General features: G+C 38.9%; 1 protein-coding gene across 1 annotated transcript in view; it reads right to left on the reverse strand.

The window, feature by feature from the left end:
* Positions 1–829: 829 nt before the first annotated feature.
* The window catches only part of PIK3C2B (phosphatidylinositol-4-phosphate 3-kinase catalytic subunit type 2 beta), an 83,108-nt gene continuing 63,446 nt past the window's right edge, over positions 830–20,491 (reverse strand). Inside the window, exons 18-32 of the mRNA XM_070939766.1 lie at positions 19,886–20,066; positions 18,698–18,805; positions 18,191–18,283; positions 17,417–17,546; positions 15,661–15,797; positions 14,916–15,085; positions 9,731–9,887; positions 8,726–8,835; positions 8,346–8,547; positions 8,054–8,178; positions 6,865–6,982; positions 6,243–6,324; positions 4,126–4,232; positions 3,888–4,016; positions 830–2,796 (exon numbers count right to left, since the gene is read on the reverse strand). Of these exons, the coding sequence (XP_070795867.1) occupies positions 2,608–2,796; positions 3,888–4,016; positions 4,126–4,232; positions 6,243–6,324; positions 6,865–6,982; positions 8,054–8,178; positions 8,346–8,547; positions 8,726–8,835; positions 9,731–9,887; positions 14,916–15,085; positions 15,661–15,797; positions 17,417–17,546; positions 18,191–18,283; positions 18,698–18,805; positions 19,886–20,066 (2,038 nt within the window). The 3' untranslated portion in view covers positions 830–2,607. The remainder of the gene's footprint in view (positions 2,797–3,887; positions 4,017–4,125; positions 4,233–6,242; positions 6,325–6,864; positions 6,983–8,053; positions 8,179–8,345; positions 8,548–8,725; positions 8,836–9,730; positions 9,888–14,915; positions 15,086–15,660; positions 15,798–17,416; positions 17,547–18,190; positions 18,284–18,697; positions 18,806–19,885; positions 20,067–20,491) is intronic.

The raw sequence follows: 20,491 nt of genomic DNA on the forward strand, positions 1-20,491 counted from the left end.
TAGAGCATAGGGAGATTAGAAAACCTGTTTTGCTGGTCTCTTTTTCAGGCTGCTACTGCAAACTTACCCCTGTGTATTCCAAAATCTTGATCAGATAATGTTGAACATGGCTTTCATCATAATGTGAGGAAGTGTTTGAATGTGAGGTATTATCAATGTCCCTTGGGCATCTCTTCAGAAAAAAAGTAATATAAGAAGGTATGATTCAACTATTTCATTAATATAGCTCCAGAGAGACAGGCTTCTAACATTTTACATAGACATAGCATAGCTAAGGGTAGAATATAAGAATGCATTGGTATAAAGAGGCACAGCTCTTTTCCAGTGTTGAAACTAGGGAAAATGGAAGTGAAATGACCAAGAAATTCAAATATTTTCTTGTCATATCCTGAGCCATCATTAATCAGAGAATCAAAAATAGGATCATAAACACCACAGACATCTACTCTGAGTTATTGTTTCTTTGTTGATTCTATTTATATGGAAAACTCTTTTTCAAGGAAAATTGTAAATTTCTGTTTTCATGAAGAACTATTCCAAGTGTTTAGCTTCTGTTTTATACAAGAGAATACTATGAATGAGGAATTAGGAATGTAATTTCTTCATGTAATTTTAAAGTATTTTCTCTAAATGTATCTAAAGTAGGGAAACAATAGTTGGGGTGAGCTATTTTCTATTCTTACTTTTCTAACAGAATGGGCTGTAGTTCAACCATTTTTACAATGCATTGGAAGAAATCTTACAATATTTTGTGTTGATGATATAGTTATTTGAAAATGCATATATATTTCCAATCCTTTTGCTACTAAAATGGATATACTAGTCTCTATTGCATTCCAATTCCTTTATTTATTTCCAATATCACCATTTTACAACGTAGAAAGACACAGGTATTCATAAGATGCCACCTTTATCTCATTTCCTATAGAATGGAAGATATAAGGCCATGCCCCAAATTCACTCATGTAGTTGTTTCTTTGAAATCCAGTTACATCATTACAGAAAGTAAAAAGAAGCCTTCAGCTCAAAAGTGAACAAAAATGATTTCTCCCACAAATTTGCTTTTTCCTCCAAATAGAATTTGGCTGAATAACTAGTTAAAAAAAAAAGTAGAGTTCACATTTTCATATCCTGAGAAACATGCCAATTTTTTTTTTTTTGTGAGTTCCCGCTGTAAACAGTTCAGCAAGAGCTAGAAGATGGTAGGCATTGAGGCAAGGAAGTGGTGTAGAAGTTCTTGTGATGTGGAAAAACTCTTTGCCTCTTTTAAAAATATTAATAACAATAAAAAACCCAACAGCAATTATCTATTCTTAAGAAAAAAAAGTTTTCATAGTTGGTAATTTCCCAAACCCCACATCATTTTTATAAAGTTTTACTTCTTGGAGAAAGGGCAACAATGCAATTTGTCACTGCCAACAGCTTTAAAGAGTTATTACAATGTCATAAACACAAATACTTTCAGAAGTTTCACCCACTTTGTCTCTCACCTGCAATCTTGGAGGAAAAGCCTGTGATGAATAAAAGTTTTAAAGACTCATTAATATGTTATTTATTTCAATTAAGTAGCCTGGTAATAAATGACCATGCTTTACAAATTGATGGGTAAAGGGATCCTTGGCTAATCTAAAGAATCAGTTCTTTGATACTGGTGATTATGAAAGAGGAAATCAATGACTCTCTAGCTTGGGTAAATGAAAAATTCTTTGCTTTTAAGACTTAGCACAAATTATCCCATCCAATCTCTTGAGACTGACTAGAACACCATATATGTAAGAGACAATTTAGGAAAGCTAAGATTGAAAAATAAGACATCGCTTTTAGTCACGTTAAGGTCAAGGCTGTTGTTTCTGCATGGTTGCAATCAACAATAGAGTTGCCTTCTGCCTTCTCCAAATAAGTCCAGATGTTTATCCAGGAGAGCATGCTTTTTAGATTATATATCATAAGAAATCAAAAATGTAAATTCTACGCTTGTGCAAGTACTACTGCTCTCCTTTGGAAGCAATGTCTCCATGATGGCTTGTGTTGGAGCACACTAGCTCCTGTCCCAGAGATAAGGGTTTAAATCTTCCATTCATACTGAATCCACATATCTCCCAACCCATCACACATACTTATGCAAATGTTCCTTTAAAATAAAAAATACCTTATGAAAGTCCAATAAGAACTTAATTTATAACATTCATTACTCTGCAAAGTTCCTCTCCATCTAGATTCCATCCTACAATTCACAACTGGCCTCAAATTGTTTAAAAAGAAATTAAAAAATATCTCAAAGGGGAGGGGGAAGCCTTTAATATTTAAACCCTCCCCCTCAGTTAAGTCATTGCTCCCTTGACACAAGGTAAATGTATTCAAAGATAAAAGTCTACAGCAGCCATTTCAAGTCATAGGATTTCCTATCATGACTTAACCCCAATGTTCACTCTCCACAGGAAATTAACTCTTCATTTGCACAGAAACAAAATGTCCATCTTCTTAATCGCAGAAAATTAAATCCTTCGAGTTTTATACCAGGATACAACTCCTGGAACATGCACTAGTTCCCAGGGACTTCCATGGGCCAAAGTAGTTCCAAAGAAGGTAAGACTGCCTTCCTGCTTCTCACATGATCCCATGGCTCCTAGAGCCCAGTTCAAACCAACCCATCTTCTCCTGTGTGAGATCTAAATCTCGTAGTCTGATTATAACCTCGCCAAGGAGGATGTTCTCCCAAAAGCCCTCTTCGCTCAGGACACTCAGATGCAGCTCACGCTGGTGCAGATCTCCTTTAGGAATTCCATCATAGACAAGCTGGAAGATACCAAAAGTTGCAGAACATTACTCTTCTCACATCTAACTTTCTCCTCATTTAGCATGTGCCTCGTTTAGCAACTGTTTGCAGTTACTACAGTGATGAAAGAGTAACTGTAAGGCAAAGGTAAAGTATATTCTAATATACTATTTAAAATAAAATTTATTCTAAAATGATAAAAGAATTTTTATTAGATAGAAGTGTGTTTTTTTGAAGTCAATTTCCTTTGACCACTTCCTACTAGAGAGGTCACTACATTTGCTAGAATAATACGGCTGGTATAGCTCAATAACTAGACAATCACAATGCCTAAAATCACAATATCTTGCTTCCTAGTAAATCAAATTTGTCGTGCTAACTCAGCATCATCTCTTAGATTGGCTGTTGGGTTTCAGATATTTCTTTCCCTACATTACCTAGGGATGCCACTACTTTAGATTGTTTATGAAATGTGTGCATTTTATTACCAGGTTATTTCTCTGATTTATTGTTTCACTAATCCATTTTATAATCCTTCACATACACAACAAATCTATTTTATAATTCTTCAATACATACAAATAGAATAAGATAATTTCAATTGGCAATGTATTAATGGATAAGACAATATTTTGGTGCCTGCAGAATCCTATACGGATCTAGCTACTGTTGATGGATAGACCTTCTGCGTAGCAACTGCATCTCAGTTTTGCAAGTATTAGAAGCAAGAGGCAAAGCATCAGATTGTAATTCTCTGTACAAAACTTATGCCATGTTAATTAGAAGTTTTGTTGGTTGTAGTTGTGTAAGCTGCACTGTAGTATGAGCTTATTTCACACAATTATCGCCAGAATGAATGGTCTATATTCTGGCCTAAGCAAATTGACAATTTCAGCAAAGGTTTTGGAATTGAATCCACTCTCTAAATGTTAAATCTCCAGAATCAAACAAGCAGTGAACTCAAAAAGTAAATTCATATCTCTTTTCAGATTCTACAATGCTTTCGGAATGAGTCAGTCCACCACTTTATATGCTCCAACTCTGCCTGCACTTGGGATTTCTGAATCTATGCAAGGGCTACTTCATTAACACAAGGTGAACAAACAAATACCATTTCATTATAAGTTGGATTGCAAGTTTTTCTAGCAACTTTGGTTTTCCTCTTGGTAGTTTTCTGAGGATCGGGCAGAAGATAAGTCTTAACATAAGGATCAGGATCACTGCCATCCTGAATAGGCTGCTAAAAGAGAGAAATTAAGTCAATTAGATTAATCAGTTCTTTGGGCTGTATAAATGTGCAGAAAATTGGTTAGAAGACACCATTAAAATAGCTAATGTTAAGCACTTACGAGGCCACGGATATGCATCACCATTATAAAGAGCTTGTTGTTCTTATAGGATACTGATAATTTCACCTCTCCACCAACTTTTCCAACTGGTTGGGACCATACAGCATCTAAGAAAAAGGAATATGAAATAAAATTATATTTCGCTTAGTAGCAGAGATAGGAGCAGCTACAAAGAGCAGAAATATTTGTACTTTTTCTAAAAAATATTTGTCATACTTTTGAAAATCCCTTTTAAAAACCTAAAATATGAAGAATATTAACACAAAATCAATGTACCTTAATATCCTATATATTTTGCCCCATTTTAACTGGTACATCAGTTCTCATTTGAATTGGTTGAGTCAATATAAAAAACCTTATGTTTGTTCAAAGTTTAAAGCAGTGATGGCTAACCTTTTTGCCGTTGCGTGCCAAAAGGGGGGGGAGCGCAAGGGGGGAGTGCGTGCACATGCCCACACCCATAATTCAATGTCCCTTGCACCCCGCCCCACTGCACATGCGCGTGCGACACCCCCGTGCTTCCCCCGCTTTTGGCACACAATGGCAAAAAGGTTACCGGTGGGCCCTCCCCTGGCTCCAGAGGCTTTCTGGGGAGGGTGAAAACGGCCTTCCCCACACACTCCCAGAGGCTGGATACAGCCCATTTCTCAACTTCCGGTGGGCCTGGAAGGCCCAAAAATCAGCTGGCCGGCATGCATATACACACCGGAGCTGAGCTACGGCAACGCTTGTGTGCCCACACATATGGTTCCGTGTGCCACCTGTGGCACGCGTGCCATAGGTTTGCCATCATGGGTCTAAAGGGTTCTCTATAGCAGCTGCCTCCAATTTTTTCCCACCGAGGGGGGACAACGACAACACATGGTTTCACGTGCTACTTAGATCCTGTGCATGCGCAGATGAATCTTTGCTCACTTGCGCAGCAACAGATCCATGGCTCAGGGGTTGGACACCCCTCCTCTATAGGATTGACAAAGAAGTAGTGCAAAATCGGAAGATGTGGAGACACCTGGCCTGTAGAATCACCAAGAGTCAGGCACAACTTGAATGGATAACATCATCATCATAGGATTGAAGCCCATAAGAGCTGTAGTTATGTGTATCAGATGAGTTCCAAACACAGTGAAATGGGTTGTGTACTGCTGTCTGATGGACAATATTAGTAAAAACACTTCATAGAATATAAAGTGGTCCTTACTTAAGGACCAATCATTTAGCAACTGTTCAGACTTGTCTGAATGAGTACTTAAAACAGTCCTTGTCTTACATCAGTTGCAACATCCCTGCAGTTACATGATTGTGATCCAGACACCAGGCACCTGGCTCGCAATTACGAAGTCACAGCATCCCATGATCACGTGAATACCATTTGCAACCTTCTTTGGCAGCTTCCTATAAACACGTTCATTGAGGAAGCCAATAGGAGGTCATAAATGGCGACCTCACGATGTTGTGGTTAATGATTGTGAGAGTGCTTAACAACAGCAAGCAGAAGTGTTGTAATTTTCATCTCGAAGAGGTAAAGTTACATGACATTGCTCTTTATAACTGCTTAGCTTTCCAAAGCTTAGCAATAGAAATTGTGATTCCCAATGACTGTTGTTAAATGTTGTTGTTAAGTGTTTAGAGCTTACAAAACGTATAAAACATTCTAAATATAGACTCTACATATCAGGACACAATATATCCCTTTCTGCAATACTGCTGAATACCAGGACTAGGACAGCTCTCAAAGATTATGACTTGTACATATCTAAACAAACAAAGATTCATGAATGCAATTCCCAGGAAGTTTAAATTCATAAATAAATATGTGCCTATGTACATCTGATTAGTTCCAAACAGAATAAAATTGCTTGTGTGTTGCCTCTTGTTGATCATTATAAGTACAGTTCCTGAAGAATATTTAACCACCCCTGAATAAGTTCTTAGGAAGAAATAGTAAATTCTGTCAAATAACCAATATTGTTTTCTTCCTCCAATGGAATGCATGAAGGACTTTATCCCAAGATAGGCTGCATCTTATTTTATCTATTCCACTCAAGATCAGCTATCAGCCAAACATGGAATATCTTGAAATGGATAATTCTTATCACTTGCATAATACTGATATTTACTTGCGGGCTTTGGTGCTGGATTGGTGCCTGCAGCAATTTCGTCCCTTGGAAGAGGGTGGAAAAATGTATATACCAGGTCACACTGCAAGAAAACCTCAACATTAGAGACAATACACTTATTCTGCAAATAAGGTGTCACTTATTTATGTGCCCACTCCAACATTGCCAAGAGTTAAGATTCAGCTTATATATATATAAAACCTGAGATTTTTGACAATTTTCTTATCACGAACATTATTAACATAGCAGTGAGGATACACCATCAATTCATCATTGCTAACAGCACTAAAGATGTGGACCACATGCACGAAGGTAAGAAACTTCAGCCTTGTCTTTCTCTTCTGCAATGCAAATAACCTAGCAGAATATCAAGCAGCAGGAAAATCTTGATGCATCCTAGGACCCAGCATGCTTCAGTACTAGCAGTCTAAAGTAACTTCAGGAATGGCAATAAAGAGAAAAGCTGTTTAAATTTTCAGGAGAATGATCAAGCAAAATTGTCTAGACAAGAATCCTGGGGACAAACTGCAGAAATAATTCAGGTGGAACTATTATATATTGAAGCCTTTGCCTACAAATTCTTCTTAGTTTTGCTAGTATAAAATCTCTTCATCCATGTTACCTCAGCAACCTCCGGAGCTGCATGAATTAGATGCCAGATGTAGCCATTCAATTCATCTCTCCTCCTCTCAGCGGCTGCCTCTCCTCGTGATCGTCCAATTATAAACCTGCTAGGGAAGCTGGGAAATTGGATTGGGTGGGGGAGAAAGAGACATTTAAGCAGTGAGCCCAACCATCAAGAACATTTCTGAAGCAGAAGGGTTCAAAGATATGGTTGCTCTTTGAAAGTCCTGTACATGGAAGGAATTGCTTCATGTTAAAAAAAAAAAAAAAGTGAGAATGCCAAATTCTGATTTCTCTCCATACATTCACCCAGAAGAAGTAAAAAGGTTCAGAAAATGGTGCTCCCCAGAAAAAAAAGCTATGGAAAGAAGGAAACCAATTTAGGATTGCTTGCAACATCACGGCATGCTATTCAGAAGTAACTGTCCTAATAAACCTGCAAGAATCAAACTCTTCTTGGCTTGACAAAAAGGCAGGGTGTTCAATGCATGCCTGCAATTCAGATGCAGCATTCAGCCACATTTTATATACTCTCCGAACCTGATGACATTGCTTAGGTTATTTTTAACCCAGGTCAAAATGGGTATATATGGTCATATGTATAAGCACATCTACTATATCTATTTCCTAAACAGAAATCATTTCAGCTTTTCCCACTCCTGTGTACTCCAGAAGATGATTTAATAATAATGATAGTATGCACTTCCTGAAAAACAAGTGATTGCCCCAATGTACATGTACATGTACATCTCATGTACAGATGAAGAACTAGATTACCTTTTTTTATTACTACAATCCCAGATTCCGATTCTTTCCTAATAGAAAAATCGCATTTCATTCAGGAAAGCATATGGAGAATCGTAAATAAGTACACAATCAATTTCCCTGGTTAATTGCAGGAGTGTGCAATTGAAAAATGAAGGTTATAAACAGGGGTGCTATTCAGAAGGTTCTGTAGAACCAGTAGCGGAAATTTTGAGTAGTTCGGAAAACCGGCAAATATCACCACTGGCTGGCCCCAGAGTGGGGTGGGAATGGAGATTTTGCAATATCCTTTCCCCAGGAGTGGGAGGGAATGGGGATTTTGCAGTATCCTTCCCCTGCCACGCCCACTAAGCCACACCCACAGAACTGGTAGTAAAAAAAATTGAATTCCACCACTGGTTATAAGCAAAATGGAAACTGACCTTGGGAGATGCGAAGAGGGGAAGATAAGGCGGAGCTTGTTGTGCAGCTCCTGGAACTCTTCAAATGTGCGCTGAATGAACATGACTTCAGAAGGGTGCTCTCGTTTCACCTTCAGAATGTAAATCTGCAAGACAAAGATGAAAGTTCATATGGTTCAACTGCAGATTCCACATTATTTCTGTGTTTGGTATAAACTATCCCATGCTTTAAGCGTCACTTATCTAGAGCAGCTGCTCTAGCATTGTCTCTACTGTAGTGCCCTCTAACAAAATGGCCATAAAAAGGACTCACATATCCTTTGCTGGGATTGAAGACCTTTTCATGTCGGCAGAGAGAAATTTCAACGATACGGCTAGACGTCTTGATTGTGTGCACACGGGGGGCAAATGACAATGTTGGCCGGGAGTCTGATGTTGTGAACTTCATCTGGGCCAGGTTATGAATGAAGAAGTTGAGCTTCGTGGCTACACTGCCCAGGCTGGACTCTATCAATCTGTATCAAAGGATGGAACTTCTAAGTTATATGGTGATGTAAAGTTGACTGTGCTACTCCATGATTTTGATAAAGATCCCAGAACAGTGTTGGCGAAAGAGATTTTGGGAGACAGATGTTTGGCATTCTTCCTTTTTTGAATTTCTAACTATCAGAGTTAAGACTAATATCTTCTCACCTGGTAAAATAGGTAGTAGCATCTGCCTCAGAGTCTTGTGGTCTAAGTGCATCATAAACATATTTTAGGTCCTCAAGATCAGAGAGTTCAGGAATCCCACAGGAGAGCATCTGAGTACAAAAAGAGATAAAAAATTAGCATTGGAAATTGAAGTGGTGCAGCTGTTGAAAATATGAACTATGGCAATCCCAATTTTATGAATGGAACATCTACTCCTGATTTCCTGAAATACTATTACTAATGGTATTTTCTGCATATCATTACTACTATTTGCCCATAGGCAAAAAGTGATGGGACCACAAAATAGACAAAGTAATAGAAAATGAAGACACTAAAGACTTCAAGGTCTTTAGAATTCATAGAATCGCTGATCGCTGATATGAATGACAAAAAAGTCTGGAAAGTGGTCACTGCAGTATCTGGAGACAGCAGAATAGAAGAGAAAGAACAAGAGAAATCACAAAATACAGAGACCTGCAAATAGAGGTAGAATGACTGTGACAAAAGAAAGCAAAAATAGTATCAATAGAGGTAGGTGCCTTGGGTGCAATCCTAGAACAACTGAGCACCATTTAAGCACTATCAGCATTGACAAAATCACCATCAGTCAATTGCAGAAGGTAGCTTTACTTGGAACAGCTTACATCTTGTGACAGTACCTTTAACTTATCAAACAACAATGTTTGAGTAACTCAGGTGCTTAGGAAGCTGGATAAAAATGCTAAATACAGTCTAAAGAACAATAATAAAACAAGTCCTTAGTCTTTGTGGTTTCGGGAATAAAAATGAAATCTTTGGACAGGACAATCATTGGAGATGAGATTATGCACTTTCTGTCTTGATCTTTGCTCAACGTTTAAAAAAGGGAGAATATGCAAAACTCCAAAGCTCATCCTGAATGATCAACTGACATGAAGGGTTCAGCAAGAATTACATTGTGCTGACTGGACGGATGCAATGTTATTGAAGAGCATGAGCAACAGGGAGGGGAATATGTTTTCTCACCAGTCCCAAAAGATTGAGGAAGAGATGAGTATGCTTCCGGATCAGATTGTAAGCTTGGCAGCAGAGATCCACAAAATCATGGAAACGACTGGAGGGTTTATCACCACCATTGATAACATAAGCCATGTCTGATGTGAAGACAAATGGAGCCCGGTCCCTATAGAGAAGGTACATCTATATATCTCAAGGTAGCTAAAATTGTAGTTACTTCAAGGATTACTTCTTTTTCATTCCTAACTACATTCATTTTTATCAATTTTTGAAATATTATTTACAAAACAATATTATAATTTAATTTTTCTTTTTCCTGTTGTTATGTAAAACCAACTTAAATATTAATAATGAAATCACATAGCATGACACAAATAGTATTTACTTGTTTTGTTTTTTTACTCCATAAAGTACACTCTCCCCCCCAATTTGGTTTTGTGTTATATTCCAGCCATTCCATGAATAATATACATTTAAAATGACCAAGGATAATTGTTCCAAGCAGAGGTATTTTAAAGTTCTTCAGACATCCTCTTGGACACTCCATCTGAATGGCAATTTTGGATTTTAGCAAGATAACAGCAGATTTAACAAGATATTTTTGTTAGGTATGTCTGGCAAATCTTTTCAACAGTTAAGGATCTGCATTTTCTGGCAGTATCTTTTGTTCATGCTGAGAGACATAGCATGACTATTTGCAGCTCTTCTAATATGACCTTTCATTGTATGCTTTTCTTTGTTAATACCGCAACTGTTTTCACATACAAGGATATGATAGTATTCTTCTTCTCTTTCAACATAATATTGAATCTGTCCTTCATTTTTTTCTTTCTCATCTTAGAGTAAAAAAAACAGAGTAAAAATAAATTTGGAAATTAAGGCTGCATTAGAATCAAAGCTAATTTTGTCAAATTGAAATAACTTCTTTGGTGGAAAATTGAATGCATATTTTTTTTTCTATTGCATTTTACTCCACTGTGATAACATTTGGTTATGTGTGTCTAGAAGGAGGTGGAAGAGCTTTGGTTATCACATGATGCTTACAAAACCATCAAAAACAAAGAGAAATATCAGGAAATGTTAGACCATTTGTTAATTTTTTTAATAAATAATTGTTAATCCAGTTTGATCTAGCGGTTAAGGCAACAACTAGAAGCCAAGAAACTGAGTTCCAGTTCCCGCCTTAGGCATGAAGCCAGCTGGATGATCTTGGGCCAGTCACTCTCTCTCAGCTCAACTCACTTCACAGGGTTGTTGTTGTGGGGAGAATAGGAGGAGGAAGGTGTGTTGGATGTGTTTCCTGCCGTGAGTTATTTATAAAAATAATAAAAGCAGGATGTAAATATATAAATGGTAAAACATTCCACAGTCATTAACATGAGCTGTTGAAAGCATTCCCATTCCTTAATTAATTCTTTTAATGCTTTTTTTCAGGGGTGAAATGCTCCCGGTTCGGACCGGATTGCCCGATCCGGTAGCGATGGCGGTGGGTGGTTCGGAGAACCGGTAGCAAAAATCCCTGCCCCCCCCCACCATGCCCAGCTGAGCCGCATGATCATCAGAGGCTTTTTTTTTTTACTTTTAAAAGCATTTTTTCTACAACTTCTTCCGCTGAAAAAATGCTTTTAAAAGTAAAAAAAAAAGCCTCTGATGATCGTGCGGCTCAGCTGGGATCTCAGAGGCTTTTCAAAGCATTTTTTTCCTGCAACCTCTTCCAGGGAAGAGGTGGTTTAAAAATTTATTTATTTATTTATTTATTTATTTAATTTATTTAATTTATTTAATTTATTTATTTATTTATTTATTTATTTTTCAAACTTCTATACCGCCCTTCTCCTTTCGGACTCAGGGCGGTGAACAGCCAAAATAAAAACATTTATACATAACATTACAGTTAAAAATAGATTTAAAATAATTAAATAAATTTGGACCGTAATTTAAAACTTGTCAATTTAAAATCCGTATCAAATTTTAAAACCTACCATAAAATCAAGACAGACCGGCTAACTGAAAAAAGTAAGTTTTTAGGGCCCGACGAAAAGTCCGGAGGTCGGAGATCATTCATATCTCTGGGGGTAGATTGTTCCAAAGGGTAGGTGCCACCACAGAGAAGGCTCTCCTCCTGGGGGTTGCCAGCCGGAATTGTCTGGCCGATGGCACCCTAACGAGGCCCTCTCTGTGGGAGCAAACCGGCCGGTGGAAGGCTATTGGTAGCAGAAGGCAGTCCCGTAAGTACCCAGGCCCTAAGCCATGGAGCGCTTTAATGGTAATCACCAACACCTTGAAGCGCACCCGGAAGTCCACTGGAAGCCAATGCAGCTCGCACAGGAGAGGAGTCACATGGGAGCGCCCCATCGCTCCTATAATCCCCCGCGCGCTGCATTCTGCACCAGTTGGAGCCTCCAGGTGTACCCCAAGGGGAGCCCCATGTAGAGAGCGTTACAATAGTCCAGACGAGAGGTGACGAATGCTTGTGTGACTGTGCGTAGGGAGTCCCGGTCCAGAAAGGGGCGCAACTGGCGTATCAGGCGAACCTGATAAAAAGCCCCCCTGGCCACGGCCGTCATATGCCCTTCTAAAGACAGCCGTACGTCCAGGAGGACACCCAAGTTGCAGGCCCTCTCCGTGGGGGCCAATGATTCGTCCCCAATAACCAGCGATAGCGTCAGCTGGCTATACCGGGACGCTGGCAGCCACAGCCACTCGGTCTTGGAAGGGTTGAGTCGAAGCCTGTTTCTCCCCATCCAGACCCGCACGGCCTCCAGGCACTGGGACATCACTTCCAAGGCATCGTTGGGATGGTCTGGGGTGGAAATGTACAGCTGAGTATCATCAGCGTACTGATGGAACTCCACCCCAAAACCACAGATGATCTCACCCAGCGGCTTCACATAAATGTTGAACAGGAGGGGCGAGAGGACCGACCCTTGTGGCACTCCACAAACAAGGTGCTTTGGGGTCGACCGCTGCCCCCCTGTCAACACGGATTGCGACCGGTCGGAGAGATAGGAGGAGAACCACCGCAAAACGGTGCCCCCCACTCCCAATCCCTCCAGCCAGCACAACATGATACCATGGTCGATGGTATCAAAAGCTGCTGAGAGGTCTAATAGGACCAGGATAGAGGAATAACCCCTATCCCGGGCCCTCCAGAGATCATCCACCAACGCGACCAATGCCGTTTCCGTGCTGTACCCAGGACTGAAGCCGGACTGGAGCGGATCCAAATAGACAGCTTCATCCAGGTACTGGGGAAGCTGTCACGCCACCACATTCTCAACAACCTTCGCAATAAAACGAAGGTTGGAGTCTGGATGATAGTTAGCCAAAACAGCCGGATCCAGGGATGGCTTCTTGAGGAGAGGCCTCACCACCGCCTCTTTCAAGGCGGCCGGCAGGACACCCTCACTCAAAGAAGCGTTGATAATCCCCTGGAGCCAGCCTCGTGTAACCTCCCGGGAAGCCAGCACCAACCAGGAGGGACACGGGTCCAATAAACATGTGGTCGCATTCAGCCGTCCCAAGATCCTGTCCACGTCCTCGGGAGCCACAGGATCAAACTCCTCCCAGATAACACTCTCAAGGCCTGCCTCAGTCATCTCGTCTGAACTAACCCAGTCGGCGGCCAAGTCTTCCCGAATCTGAGTTATTTTATCATACAGATACTGTACAAAATCCTCAGCTCGGCCCTGCAAGGACCACCTCTTCCGCTGAAGAGGTTGCAGAAAAAAATGCTTTAAAAGTTTCTCTGACGATCAGGCAACTCAGCTGGGATCGTCAGAGAGACTTTTAAAGCATTTTTTTCTGCAACCTCTTCAGCGGAAGAGGTGGTTAGAAAAATGCTTTGAAAAGGCTCTGACGATCCCAGCTGTGTTCCTGATCGGCAGAGGCTTTTCAAAGCATTTTTTTGCATTTGCAGAAAAAATGCTTTGAAAAGTTAAAAAAAAAAAGTTGACCATGCCCACCCAGTCACATTACCCGCCCCCCCACCAAGTCACGCCCACAGAACGGGTAGTAACAAATTTTACATTTCACCCCTGTTTTTTTTTACTCTTGATTAATCTTAATAAAACTGCAGGCCTTGCCTAAGGGCAACAGACATGGAAGTAGAAAGGTTGTATTGTAAAAAATATTAAAATGCAGAAAGGAAAAGCAACCAATTATTTATTATTCACTTAATGTCAATTATGTTTTAATCAGCATAAAATATTAATTATTTACTGTGTACCACTACTTCTGCTAAGCCGATTCTAGGATATTAACTAAGGCTGCCACCCTAGTTAAAAACTAAAATACTTAGTTTTGTCATTTAGTTTTAATTTCTATGGATAACATTAATGGATAACATTAGCATAATTTTATACTGGGCTTATATCAGTTTTATTTTGTGTAAACTATTTTCATATTAAGCCTTATTTTTGTTGCCAAATAATGGAGAGACAGCTAAGTGCCAAGTACTGTTGTCTTCCATCCAAGTGAAATATTTTAGGTATTGCATTACAAATGAATCCTACTTTACAGGAAATGTTTAAAAAGAAGCTCTTGACTGATTTAAATGCCAAGTGCTGCATTTCTATATCAAACAGTATTTTTCCTGAAGTGTAACTATGGTGATTTCCATGTTAACACCATAGTATTCTTAGACTGCCTTCTATCATCCTATGGAATCCATCCAGTTGCAAAGCATTTTTTATGTGAAAAACCAATTGTGCCCACTTTCGTTTCTTATCCTTTGTCAGTTTCTCAATGAAGCTGAAGTGGACATTAACTCATTTGAGGTAGGTTCATTCAAAAATTGTTATCCCATGATATACTGTTTTGTCAACTGAAGATTACAAACAATCAACATGGGAGTTTGAGTAGTACTGTATAAATAAATAATAAAAGCCCAGTCTAAACCTCTGATTGACTCTGTGACCACCCATCATCATCATCATCATCATCATCATCATCATCATCTTTAGAACAACCTGTTGTAAGCCACTCAGAGTTATTATGTAAGATGGCAGGTATATACAATAAAATAATAAAAAACAAAACAAAACAAAACAAATAGCCAGCCATAAAATGCCTTTGACAGCTGATCCAGGCATGATGACTTGTGGGAATGCATATGCATTCTCAGAAAATCCTATGAGAATTTCAAAGCAGCCATGCAGAGACTTTGAGGAGCCATTTCAGAAGATTCCCTCACCTTTTGATGTTGCCAAACATCTGGGCATGACCCAGAAATCTTCCAAAGTCAATATGGAACATGTGCCCGGTTGTTTTGAGCATGATGTTGTCATTGTGCCGGTCACAGATTCCCAAAACATAAGTGGCTACACAGCAGCCAGCACAGGAGTAAATGAAATTCTCCACTGCCTAAAAGATGAAGATGTATTTAGAATAGCTATGAAAATAATCAGTGGGAAAGGTAGGTAAGGCAATGGGTAGAGAAAGTTTTGAAAGATTTGTAAAATGTGGAAAGGGGATTACAGGGTATGCATGTGTGAAGCAAACAAAAACAAACAAAAAATATTCAGATTTACAAATCTTTATGCAAGTAAACTTAACATAATGAATACATTTGCCAAAATCATGTGTGCGTGGTTAAGAACTGCATCCAGACATTTTAAAATACAATTTGTAAAGGAGAAAAATGATTCTTAATATTGCTTCTCATTTTCAGAGACTTAAAATACCATTATAATGCCAAATAAAATAAAACTAGCTTCTTCTTGATCCAATACTGTACTAAAGAAACAAAAAAAATGGATCTGAAAACACATAAACAAATCTAAATTACTGTGTCTCTATTTTGCATTTTGTAATTACTACAATTACAAAATGTAGAGAGAACATATTGACACAATTCCTGCATGTAATTCTGTGGTTTTGACTCTCAGGCAAAGGACTTTTTGGGGGGTGTTTTTTTTTTTCTTGTTCCTTTTCTTTACCTTTTCATATTCATCCTCCTTGGGGTTGTGCTTCTGTAGCCAGTCTGCAAGGGGACGATCTTTGAAGGAACCTGTCACACCATGCTGCACTTGAATTTTTCGCAAAGTTTCTGCATTGGGGATCATTTCTACCATCCCTGTAATGTGTGATGGAAGGAAATGAGGCAGGTTATAGGAGAGGAAATATATTCTTATTGCCATTCAGACATCTGGGCTGTACAGCCCAACAGTATCTAGGTTGATATTTTTATTAAATGGAAGGAATGCACAACCATCTAAAGGCCATATGTAAAATCCTCCTGTAGAATCCTCACATACTGTATAAAGCACATCTTCTAGGCCAGGGGTCTCCAATCTTGGCAACTTTAAGCCTGGAGGACTTCAACTGCCAGAATCCCTCAGCCAGCTTTCCTCAGCAAAGCTGGCTGAGGAATTCTGGGAGTTGAAGTCCTCCAGGCTTAAAGTTGCCAAGGTTGGAGACCCCTGTTCTAGGCAGTCTTTAGTAGATAATTCAGAGGAAGGGAACGTCCAAGATCACCCGGATGGCAGGAAATTGTAATTTAAACAATTGCTGGAAGGAGGGCAACCCACTTCTCCTCTCTCTCAGCTGTTCTGTCCAAATCTGTTAGTTTCTCAATGTCATTAGCATCAGGAAACCAACAGACTGCTGGAAGGAAAAGGGAAGCCACAAAACTTTCCCTCATAGCTATGCTATATTGGAACAAATAATTGCTTTCAGATAACTGCTTGTCCACCAAGGAGCATGTAGGCAAGCAGTCGTATTTTATTTCTATCCCAGATTTCCTTCAAGAATTCAATGCAATATATACAGCTTCTCCTAACTGTCCCCACAACAGTAAGATGGTCTGAGGAACAGTGACTGACCATAATCACCTAGTCAGCTTCTGCTGGGCTCCAAAGGAGGCCACCAAAGGCAGCATGTAGACTGGAGGTTATCAAGATCCTTCTTGTGTATCAACAGAGCCACAATTTAGAAACTCAGAAAACAACAACTTCTCTTTTTGCTAAGAAAGCAGCTGTTGATTCAGATTCAAGGTCCAGGCTGAATTATTTAATCATAATAATCTCTTATGCTGCTAAATTGTAGGCACACTTGTGAAGATATCTATAGAAGGATATTGTGTCAGATAAAGAATTTATCTGTCATAAACTGAAGCAGATGCTCAGCATCATTTTTCTGAAATAATTTTTTATCAGACCGTTATTGAAATAAATCCTTATATAGTGGATAAAACAACTAAGAAAATAAACCTTCCATATTTAGGGATATTTCATGCTGATTAACAGATACCGTGCGCAAATTATTACTGTTGATACTTATAATCTAATAATTATAATATTCAAAACACTAAGCATAATATTCCAAACACATTTTAAAAATGTGAAACAAATAAAAGAGTTAAAATAATAATAGATAAGGAAATAAAACTGGAAACATAAACCCATTGTTATATATGTGGCAAGCACAGATTGATTTTGAGTAAAAAAAAAACAAAAAACTATAGCTATGCCTTAGGAAGGAAGAATAGGCATCTTGGGAAATTAATAATCTACCCACAGATTAATTTAGCAAGGCACTTTCTGTATTCTCAATGTTTGCCCAAAGAGATAATAAATCTGTTCTGATCTTGAAGTCATTATTCCATATGGTCCCCCAAGAATCTTATTAGTCTATAAATAAAGGTGAGGAAAGTAAAGGAAACTGAAAATGTTTCATACTTGGATCTAGGCTTACCCCGACCACGGCCTGTAGAAAAACAACGGAATATGACCATGCGCATGTTCAAACCTTCTTGCACCCAGATCTTGTTCATTATGCGAATCATTTGCAGGGTTAGCATATCTTGGCGAAGATCATCTCCACACTGTGGGAACAAAAGCATGATGTAAGGCAGATTATTTCCAGGGCTTTTTAATAATTTATATTAGGAGAAAGTTATTAGACATGTTTCCTTTTTTAAAAACATGCAATGTCACCTAAAATCACCTATTCATTTTTAAAAAGGTGTCAACCCCAATTTACCCCAGTATCACTATCATTTTCTCTAAGAGTTGCTCTGAAACTGTGGGGGGAGAAGGTTGAAAAGAGCATCACATGGACAAGAGAAAGTCTGGATATATGCTTGATTATAACTGCACAGATGCATTTGTGAATATAACAATGTGTATAGTTAACCTTGCTCACTCTCTGCTTTGACTCCAACCATTACAGGAATGCAGCCTGCAAAATCCACAGTAGGCAGTGTAGTCCTTGGGCTAAGCAACCTTGCTGATCCATGCCATATGGATCTAGCTTAATAGCAAAGTCTAGACAAGTTTTTATTATAGTAATTGGAATTAAAGAACAACTTCCCATTGTACCTGATACTCAGTCTCCATCCCAACCATAATCAAATCCTCAAGCACACTATAGTAGAAATAAAATTTTCCCTGCCTTCCAATCAGAAGGAAGATTTTAATCTAACCATGATCTTCCTTAAAAACTAAACAATTCCAGCCTAGCATTTACCTTAAAAATAACACGGATATTTTCTCCAAGTGGGTCAACATTCTGGAAAGAGAGCTTCAGAGGGACAGCATTTGAATTGAAATAGGAACAATCCTGCAAGCAAAGACAAATGGAGATCAAAGGTGGGTGGTAAGTGTTATAATCAAGCACCCCAGCAATATGGGAGATCAATGATCCCAAGCATTGGGAGAAGAATTACTATGCAGTGTAGATTTAGGATCAGATCAAAGGTATTGTGTTATTCCACATAGATATTACTATTGCCCAAATAAAACAAAGCCACCAGAAATAACGGGTAGGTTAAGTGATGGAAGCCAATTATTTTCATACTAAAGAGGTAAGATGTTGCATAAAGACTGGTTATAGAAATGCTACTCCGGAGCTTGGATGGTTTTGGCACATGAAACGCATGGAGTTCTGGTGAGTGACTCCTAAGGTGTTGAAGGAAGAACTAATCCCATTTCAACAGTATATAAATAAAAACATTTTAACCAGTCAACAACATACTCTGGGCACAATTCCTTTCACCAACAGGCTGGGACTAAGTGGTAGTCGACAGGAACCATTGACATTGAAGAACTGCCTGACATCCTCTAGTCCCTCACGAAGGATGGCCTAAAGGAAAACAAAAACAAAAACTGTAAGCTCTTAACCGCAGTTTTTTCATGTCCCTTTCCATTCCCTTTTCAACGCAGGTCATTTTTCACCACTAAAAAGTGTTTCTCCATAAAGTGCCTGCTCTTCTCATTAGCTTTAGGGAGCATTATTAGTAACATGATGTGAAACTTTGCTAAAACAAGCCACAACATCATGAAAACTTCTAATAATTAGATGTATGGACAACTCTGAATTTTTTTTCTTAAAACCATTTAAAGGTAGCCCTTATTATTTGTGGAACCATTAGTTGTAATTTCCTGTATCTACAGCTGGAAAATACAGACCAGACCTTATTACTCTTGATGAGCAGTTTCATATATTCATAGCTTTGAGGGTTTTTGTATATTTTTATACAAAGGCTAAATGGTGAATTGACTCTTGTGCATGTGGAAAGTGTTTTTCTTTTCATAGACTTGTTATCCACAGTTGTTCAGTTGAAATGGAGCCATTGTGAATAACAAGGCCCACTGGATCCCAAAATAGTAGCAAATTAAAATTTGCATTCAAGTATTAGCAAACTAATTCTTAGATCTATCATGCAAGTTCTGCTTCCAGGAGGTAAGCTTATAAAGCACTTGCAATCTTTTGGAATGCATGTAGTTAAGACAGTGGAAAGAAATTAGGATCCTGTTTCCATGTTGCAGATAATCAAGACCAAAGCATACTGCACTAGATACCTACAGATGTAGGTAAGAACATTCAGATATATCTTAGAACATGGAAGGAACATTATGCAGGGTATAAATCTTGATCAGCCAGTACTTTTACATCATTCTGTCAACTCGCAAAGCATCCCTGGCCTGCTCATGATTTAATTAGGGCATCCATCGGAACCCTGACACACTTATTGCATACTGCCCTGTGGAATAAGTGGAGACATAATTTATGAGGAAACATATATTCTTTAGATAATGATTTTTTTTAAAAAAATTATCATTTCTACCTTTTGTTAAATCAGTAGTACTTCATCATTGCACATTAAGTCTATCATTCTTATTCCTCTCTGCTCTTTCCTCCAGTCACCATAAAGCCATATACCTGTCGCGATGATGGAGCAGCCTCACGGACTTGTTGAGCCAGCTTAGCCAAGGTGTTAACAAGCCAACATTGACGGTCAAACTCCTCTCGCAGACCCTTTCCACAACAACATAACAGAGCTGCCAGCAGGTATTGGTAACGAATGCTAAACTGAGAATCCTTCAAACAATCTTTCAGAAGCCTGGGAATACAGAAACTTTGTCACTGGAAATAGAAATGTTTGTGTGGAACGGAACCGTACTTCAAATTATCTACATTAGTAGAAGTGACTAAGCAAAAGCTCTCCCTCTCTTCACCTATGCAGACTAAGTGAACATGCTACAGGTAGTCCTCTACTTATGACCACAACTGAGCCCAACATTTCTGTTACTAAATGAGACAGTTGTTAAGTGAATTTCACTCCATTTTACAACCTTTGTTACCATGGCTGTTAAATGAATCGCTGCAGTTGTTAAGTTAGTAACACAGTGGTTAAGTGAATCTGGTTTCCCCATTGACTTTTGCTTGTCAGAAGTTCGCAAAAGGTGATCACATGATCACCTGCAGTGTCACCTGGGACACTGCAACCGTCATAAACATGAGCCAGTTGCCAAGTGTCTAAATTTT

The sequence above is a fragment of the Pituophis catenifer genome, unplaced genomic scaffold (genome assembly GCF_029215685.1).
Source record: "Pituophis catenifer annectens isolate HBS135680 unplaced genomic scaffold, rPitCat1.0.hap2 SCAF_3, whole genome shotgun sequence".
NCBI lineage: Eukaryota > Metazoa > Chordata > Lepidosauria > Squamata > Colubridae > Pituophis > Pituophis catenifer.